General features: G+C 37.1%; 1 protein-coding gene across 4 annotated transcripts; it reads right to left on the reverse strand.

Moving 5' to 3' along the window:
- Nucleotides 1-3,086: 3,086 nt before the first annotated feature.
- On the reverse strand, nt 3,087-7,661 carry LOC148096559 (CD209 antigen-like protein C). 4 transcript variants are annotated; one of them, XM_087834644.1, is made up of 9 exons: nt 7,335-7,661; nt 6,358-6,468; nt 5,700-5,747; nt 5,042-5,089; nt 4,864-4,878; nt 4,693-4,788; nt 4,298-4,437; nt 3,937-4,043; nt 3,087-3,207 (listed from the first exon to the last, which is right to left on the reverse strand). In XM_087834644.1, the coding sequence occupies exons 1-9, from the start codon at nt 7,489-7,491 to the stop codon at nt 3,087-3,089; spliced, it is 843 nt and encodes a 280-aa protein (XP_087690770.1). In that variant the 5' UTR covers nt 7,492-7,661. The 4 variants fall into 4 exon arrangements, with proteins under 4 accessions (XP_087690770.1, XP_087690773.1, XP_087690772.1 ...); XM_087834647.1 differs by lacking the exon at nt 5,700-5,747; XM_087834646.1 differs by lacking the exon at nt 5,700-5,747 and having other exon boundaries at nt 4,298-4,432; nt 4,685-4,788.
- Nucleotides 7,662-8,060: the final 399 nt, after the last annotated feature.

The raw sequence follows: 8,060 nt of genomic DNA on the forward strand, positions 1-8,060 counted from the left end.
AAGTTTAAAACTTTTAGAGTAAATCATAAATCTGAAAACATGTTTGTAAAGATATTTGAAACATTGTCACTGGTTTATGCACCTGTGAGAATAGTTTCATACCGATTGGACACAAAGCAGACGCTAAAGTCTGCATCTGATAAAGTGGGCGGAGCTCAGCAGTCACACCTGCTGCCTCTGCAGGAAACATCTCCAGGCAGGTGGAAGAAAATGTTTTAGTGTGACGTCTGTTAATGCATATAATGTTTTTATGTAGGAGAAATATAATTAAAATCATAATATTTAGAAGTGAATACATAAAATAAAATGGTTGGATACTAAACAAAGCATAAATGTAATGTGAAGGTTGGTGCTTTAACCCTTTCACTGTAAGTTGGCTTAATGAATCAGACCTTTACAAACAGCGAGACCTCAGGTGCTCATGAGAATTAAATGATTTTAGATACTCTGGTGTGATCATTGTAATGGGGGCGTGGCATAAACTGATTTTCTCCTTTTTTATTATGGCTTTTATGAGTTTTTGGCCAAATTGAGTGAACTTCTAGATGATTACAAAAACTAAAGTCTGTCTGTGTAAATACATTTATTTTTTTATTGTGCCTTAAATATTCATTTGCAGTGAAACTTTGTTTGAAAATAGAGAAACTTTTTCTGTGGGAAATTTAGGGCAGAAATCTGGAAAATGTTGTGTTTCAGTATTTTCTTGCATTTACATGTAAGCTCTTAATTTGAAAAGTTCGATTTCCAAGGTAATTTCTACTTTTATTCAGCACGAGCTAGGATTACTTTATTGATTGGATAAGATGCTTTAATTATATTCTAGATTTTAAGTTTGAACTTTACGGTAAAAGGTTCAGTCCACATGATGAAGCTGTCTGAGGATCAATCAGTGAAATATTTGCTGTAAGACTCAAATTCTTCTTGTAATCCTGAAATGTCTTCCATTGTGTGGGCGTTTACTGATAATAATGATGGATTGTAAAGCATCGTATATTTGAAGATTGTGTTCTTTCTTTAAAAAAGTTATTCTGTTTACTCTTTTTTCCCCATTTAAAAATATAAATTTCATTTGTTTGTTTCTATTTTTTCTGTAATAAAAAATATAAGAATAAGAAAGTGTAAGACTTTTAATTCATTTGAAAGCCTGACGCTTAGCCTCGTCCACCCCAGCTGCAAAACTCAGAAACCAGTCTTGTTATCATCTATCGTCCACCTGGGCCTTACACAGAGTTTCTGTCTGATTTCTCAGACTTTTTATCTGATTTAGTTCTGAGCTCAGATAAAATAATTATTGTGGGTGATTTTAACATCCATGTAGATGCTAAAAATGACAGCCTCAACATGGCATTTAATCTGTTATTAGACTCAATTGGCTTCTCTCAAAATGTAAAAGAACCCACCCACCACTTTAATCACACTCTAGATCTTGTTTTAACATATGGCATAGAAACTGAACATTTAACAGTGTTTCCTGAAAACCGTCTCCTGTCTGATCATTTCTTGATAACATTTACATTTACAATAATTGATTACACAGCAGTGGAGAGTAGGGATGGGTATCGTTTAGGTTTTATCCGATACCGGTGCCAAACCGGTACTTTTGAAACGGTGCCGGTGCTTAAACGGTGCTTAAAGAATGGAGAACACACACTTTGTCCAAAAACCTCTCATGTTCAGCTTTTTTTTGTAAAAAGATAACAATGTTAGCCTTTTCTGCAGCTATAGGGCATATATGGTTTCACTCTTGGCTGGAAGCAGTGCTTAAACAATGGAAAAAACACAAACTTTGTCCAAAAACCTCTCATGTTTAACTGTTTTTCACTTTTTCTTTGGTCATTTTAGCCTTTTTAACCAGAAGGGTGAAGGGAGTATCTGCCATCAAACAAGAAGACAGCCGCATGTAACTACGACGGTGTTTGCTAGTTCACCTTACATGCATTAATGTAATAACGTGCTCTAAAAGAACGTACGTACCTGGGCCCGCCTACTATCCTCGGAAACGTAAAATGATTGGCTAGAATCTGAAGTGTATGACATCTCAGGAAAATAAAGCACCGAAATGTGCGCTGCTTTTCGGTCTGGTTACTACCGTTTATTACCGGTACCCATCCCTAGTGGAGAGCAGACTTTATCACAGTAGATGTCTTTGTGAAAGTGCTGTAATTAAGTTTAAGAATAGAATCCACCCACTGTTTTCATCTTCAATGCTCATAGAGCAGAGCAGCTATCTGAACGCTACTCCAACAGAGGTCGATTATCTTGTTAATAACTTTGACTCTTCACTACGTACGACTCTGGATACTGTAGCTCTGGTGAAAAATAGAGCCTTGAAAGAGAAGAACTTGACTCTGTGAACTTTTTGTGTCTGTCTCTGTGACCATGTGTCGTCCTCTGCTATTCTCTTGTGGGGTGTCCCACAGGACTCAGTTCTAGGCCCCCTAAAATTTTTTTAAATCAACAGACTTTAACCGTGTCCACTGGGAGGGTTGTTGTTTCTGGACTTTTCCTTTCTGTCATGCTGAAATGAACTTTGACCTTCAGTGTGTTAACGCTGTGCAGGCAGCTCGCTGCAAACTAAGCAGGAAGGTAAAGTTGTGTTTTGATGTAAGTGAAGAAGAAGAAGGAAAGCTGTTTTAAACGGATTCATCTTCACTTATTCACACGTTGTAAGTTTGACAAACTGAATTTGTGCTGGTTTCAGTCTCTTGGTTCCTGATTTGTAGCTAAAAGTAAGAAGCAGCTACTTTCAGCTGTTTGAGAGAAACTGAAGAAGACGTTTACTGAAGTTTTAGGACCAACAGACTGATGAATAAACCAAGTAAACCAAAGTAAAGACAAGCTGCACTTTGACTTTTATTAGAACAATTTGCTGGAACTACAGAGTAATGAAGTACTTCAAGGTTTTGTGTGGATGACTTCCAACCTTACTGTACAGCACAGAGCACAGAGGGACAATATATGTAATCAATATATGATGCAGAATGAACAAGTAAAGACTGTAAGCTGAGTCTGAGGCTCATGCAGGACATTTCATAGTGAGGTGTCTTTGGTTGGATTATTCAAACATTTACATCAAAGCACCAAACTCATTTCTCACAGATGAAGGTCATTATTCCAGAATAATGTGACCATGTCCATTTCCCATAAAGGTCACAGCAGTCTCCATAGTAACCATATTCGGGATTCCCATATCCTTTTGCCCAGAACCTGTCAGAGAGATCAAATCTGATATGAAACTGGACTAAACTCATAACTATTGTCACATTCATATAAATATGAGTCTCTTTTGGAATATTTCCAATATTTCCTGTATTTCTTTCCCAGGTTTCTCGCCCACTTTCCCTCCTTTAGACTTTTCTCTGAGAATCATCATGCACACTAAAACAGCTTTCAAGCTTTGATGAATATGAAATCTTCCTGCTGTAAAAATGGAGAATAAAAAGAAGTCAGAGCTGACTTTCTGCTGTTTGAAACTGTTTTGTCAGCTGTTTACAGACATCACTTTGAAATGTGTGTCTATCAGGTCATATTTACTGAAGCTTCTTCCTTCATATGTTCTGAAGTTTTACAAACACCAAAGAAGAAGAGACAGGAATTCTCTGAAACAGTTTTTGTTCTGTGAGAAAAGAAACATTACAGCACAAAAAACATGAAGACAAATTGAACAAAGTGAAATGTGTCGGTCGCTGCTTTGAACATGTTTCAATCCTGATTTCTTCAAACTGACTTGTTGTAACTGAACGTCATCACAGACTGCAGATGAAGAGAGTTCAAGCACAGCTGTTCATTCAAAGGAGGATTTCTGCTTTTCTTTACATTCAGTTTGTGGGGCTGTTGGAAAATAGCTCAACTCATGTATTGCTGATCTATCTTCCAAAACATCAATGTTTCACTTCTAAATAATAACTCTGGAATAGAAACAAACTAATGTCTCACGTTTCTGTCAGCGGTGCTCCGTCCACCCATTCCCATTTATATCCTCCTGATGTGTTTTTGGCTTCCAGACCAATCCAAGAGAGTCCTCTGATTTCACTGACAAATTCCTGTTTGAGAAGAGACACAAATATTGTCTCCAGTCATAATTCAGCACTTCTGTTGTGGTGACATCATCTTGTGAATATGTCTGAAGGAAGAATAAATGTGATGAAACTTTTCTTCCATTGTGCAGAAATCAGAGAGAAATCCATCAGAGTGGAAACAGGAAGCAGGTCACAGACTGACAGCAGGTCAAAAACACAAGTAACAGATGACTGTCAGCTCCATCAAAGATCACACAGACATGAACAAACACACCCACCTGTTCCTCTTTGCTGTTTATCGTCACCAGATCAGCTCCTTTATCCTGACAGTCTCTCCTGCTGTCAGACCAAGTTTTAGTCTCCCTGGATATAAAGTAACAGCTGCTTCCAAATCTCGTCCATCCTTCATCACACTTCTCTTAAAGTCAAACACATGTTTTAAAGTCAGACTTTGTGTCATGTTGTATCACATTAATCTTTGGTCCCTGTCATTTTCCCTGTAAATACTTCATTTAAACTCAGGTTTTCTCTCTTATTCATAATTAACTGAAACTTACATTTATACAGAGAAACTGTTACACAGCATCAAACATTTAGGATTCAAAACAAAGACACAATCAGGTTATCACTGTGTAACACTGATGTTTTCTATTAGTTATTCAAACTTTATTACCTTCTATCATCTTCTTCACTTCTTCCTGTAGCTGACTGTGGTTTTTACTCAGTTCATCATAACGGCTCTGTAACTGAGTCAGGTTGGTTTTTGTGTCTTTGGAGAAAAAAATATTCAAATTAAGTTAAAATGTTCTGACAATAGTGATTTTAGAATCCAGGATTCAATTACCTTGAAGTTCATCCTGCATTTGATTCTTGTTCAAAGCATCTAAAATATTTTTGTAAGAACCTAAATTAAATTAAATTAAATTAAATTAAATTAAATTAAATTAAATTAAATTAAATTAAATTAAATTAAATTAAATTAAATTAAATTAAATTAAATTAAATTAGTTCATCCTGGAGCTCAGTGTGGCTGTTCTTCATTTTGTTGAATTCACTCTTGTTCAAAGCATCTGAAATATTTCAGTGAAATCAAAATAAAATAAAATAAAATGAGTGAAACATTGAACAGAAATAATCTTCTTCCTCTGCTTTGTCAAATATCAATAAGAGTCAGAAACTTGCAGCCATTGTTCTTTAACATGTCCTGTGGGTGGAGGTGTTAGAACTACAGGAAATCTGATGAGCTAAATACGTATCAACTGTGAACAAAAACCACTGACAAGATTCAGAATAATTGTGCTTCAGTGTGGAGGAAGAAGGTGAAGAATCAAACAGCATTTCTACACCTGTAGTCAGAGATGTTATCTATATGCTTTGAAAGAACAGACAACACTGGGAATCAACACTTCCTCATATCACAGGTGTTTCCATGTGATCAGGTACTTCCTGTGGAAGTGCAGCTCTCACTGTGTGTTTCCTGTTTCACTTGGAAGGAGTTTGTAGGGCTGAGCTGCCTTTGACTGTGAACAGTTTCTCCTGTTTATGTTAGTTTGGGAGGTCAGCTGCTGTAATTTGGTTTGTTTCTTTTTTTTATCTTAACACAAGAAGCTGATTCAAAATGTAAAATCAGTTACCTTTCAAATCCGTCTCCAACTCTGACAGTTTTTAATAGTTTCTTACCTTCCATCTCGTCCTTCAGCTGCTCTTTTTCCAAACTCACCAAAATATCTGGTTAGAAATGCAACAAAACCGACGATTTAGAATTTAAAATGATTTAAATAAAGTTTTTCATTTTCCTATGAGATGAATGGAGCTAACATTAGCTTGTTAGCTACCTGCTTAATACTCCAAGTGAACTAACTAGTCGCACAATGACAGACGGCCACTGTCTAACATAGTGTGACTGCACCTGCATCAGTCTGCAGCAGATGCTGCTGCCTGTCTGCTTTGTTGATATAATCACAGAATCACCGTGTTGAGTGAAGAGTTTGAAGGAACAACAAGAACATTCACTCCACCTCCACAACACACACAAGATATGAGCCAGGAATCATGCACACAGACACACACCTGCTAATCAGTGCTAAGTAACAGACTCATGAAATACTAGAAGCTCAGTCAGCAAAACCAACGTGTTGGTCAGGCTGTACCACACAGCAGCTCATATTATTGATCAGAGAATTCCATTTAAAATGCCACCGTGCAGTTTTTATGAAGAGGAAACTATCCTTAGAGACCAAAACTCATTTGGTCCTGAATGGAAACATGTTTTTAAGGCAGCAAAGGTGCTCATTTTAACATGGGAGTGTATCATGAGCATGATAATAAAACTCCTCACAGCGTGTTGTGATTCCAGCCAGAATCAGCAGATACAGAACCACCAGCTTCACTTCAACAGCTCTGAAACGGCTTCTTTTCACAGCTGGAAGCTTCTCCTGGGCTTTTATTTCTACGAAGGCAAAATGGAGAAAATAATTTGTTAATTTAATTATTAAACATGTTTTAATCATAATTTGTTTCCCATTTTTCAAGCGTATTTTATTGGTTTATCGTCAGAAAGACTTTCCACCTGCAGCCGACCTGATGACGAGCTGAACAAGTTCATTCTAGCAGTTTTGATATTTACAGGAGACTTTGTCACATGTTTGTCTTCAGGTGACTTTTACATATGTGAGAACAGAGACTCTGACAGAGAAACGCTTTGATGTGACTCAGAAACAGACGAATGTGTATCAGCCGTGTTTCACACAAAGACCAGATCATGAAGACAATGTTGGTTATTATAATATGAATATTATGTCATTAAAACAATATCTCCATGATTTGCTGAAATGAAAACAGAGTTGTTATTCATTGGTCTGATTTCGTGTCAGCTAAAACTAGCTGTGAAAAGTGTGCTTTGAGCAGTTTCCGTGGTTATACTCGCTCCACAGTGTCGACCAACACTTCCTTGTTTCTTATATTTCTGCCTTCACCACTGATCTGTGAGATAACTCCTCCAACACTTTTCTGTCAGCTTGTGGAGACTGAAGAGTTTCTACACTTACTAAAATAACACACTGATACTTTAAACTAGACAATTTTTATCATTTATTCTCTAAATAAACAGAAAACATTAAAAAATATAGAAACACATAAACCATAATAAGAGCAGAGACTGCACACCTTCACCAAAGCTTGAACTTTCCTCCACACTATGAATAAACTGAGTCTCTGGACCCAAAAGCTTTGATGGATCTGTATTAGTTTGATATTTTATTGAGAAGATGGAAACAGTCTCTCCTGATTCCTGATCCCTCAGTATTTGATACTTACCTCCGTCCTGTGTTGAAACAGGGACCTGATGGTCTGTGCTGGAGTCCACATTCTCATGGAGGAGGACCAGTCCCTCCAGTCTCTCTCCTCTGTCCTCTCCTTTGCTGTATTTCACACTCATGCTCAACTCTGGATCCTCATCGATGATGGAAGACATTTTAAGATGCTCAGTTTTCAGCAGTATCAGTTTCCTGTACAGCAGAGCTGTCACTCAGTCGCTGTGTTTCTCTGTTAACTGGAGCTTTTCTATGTGAAGCTGATTCTGATTCTGCAGTAAATCATAAGTAAATGTTGGTCCTCTGTATTCTGATGCTGCTGTCGCTTCGCTTCCTCTGTCTCTCTGTGAGCTGCTTTGAACAGGAACTACAGACGTCATGACAGGAAAAGCTGAACCACATTTTTTTCATAGTTAAAATTAAAACTGATAACACAAAGTCCAGATAAACAGAATCAACTTTCTGGGTTTATTGAAGGTTTGTTCAACAAATTTAACTAAATTTCCTTCAAAATAAAATGTTTGCATTTTCTTTTATTTATTTATTCATTCATGATTTGAGTTTATGAACTCTACTTTTTCACAGATATTTCTTTGTTGTTGTTTTTTGGACAGAGACCATTGAAACAGTAAAGAAAGTGGGGGGAGAGAGAGGGGCTGAGCTGCAGCACAGAGCCTGGGCTGAACACGAACCTGAGACTCTGCAGTACTTTTTACTGCTGCTAGTTTTT

The sequence above is a fragment of the Neolamprologus brichardi genome, chromosome 22, assembly GCF_056152115.1.
Source record: "Neolamprologus brichardi isolate AB-2024 chromosome 22, ASM5615211v1, whole genome shotgun sequence".
NCBI classification, from domain to species: domain Eukaryota; kingdom Metazoa; phylum Chordata; class Actinopteri; order Cichliformes; family Cichlidae; genus Neolamprologus; species Neolamprologus brichardi.

Excerpts from the sequence above, each read along its gene's own strand:
- LOC148096559 (XM_087834644.1), bottom strand. The coding sequence starts at position 7,491 with ATGTCTTCCATCATCGATGAGGATCCAGAGTTGAGCATGAGTGTGAAA. Across the intron at positions 5,090-5,699 it reads GCTGAAGGACGAGATGGAAG|ATGCTTTGAACAAGAGTGAA; the intron begins GTAAGAAACTAT and ends GAAATATTTCAG. Across the intron at positions 4,438-4,692 it reads AGTGAAGAAGATGATAGAAG|AGAAGTGTGATGAAGGATGG; the intron begins GTAATAAAGTTT and ends TTTGACTTTAAG.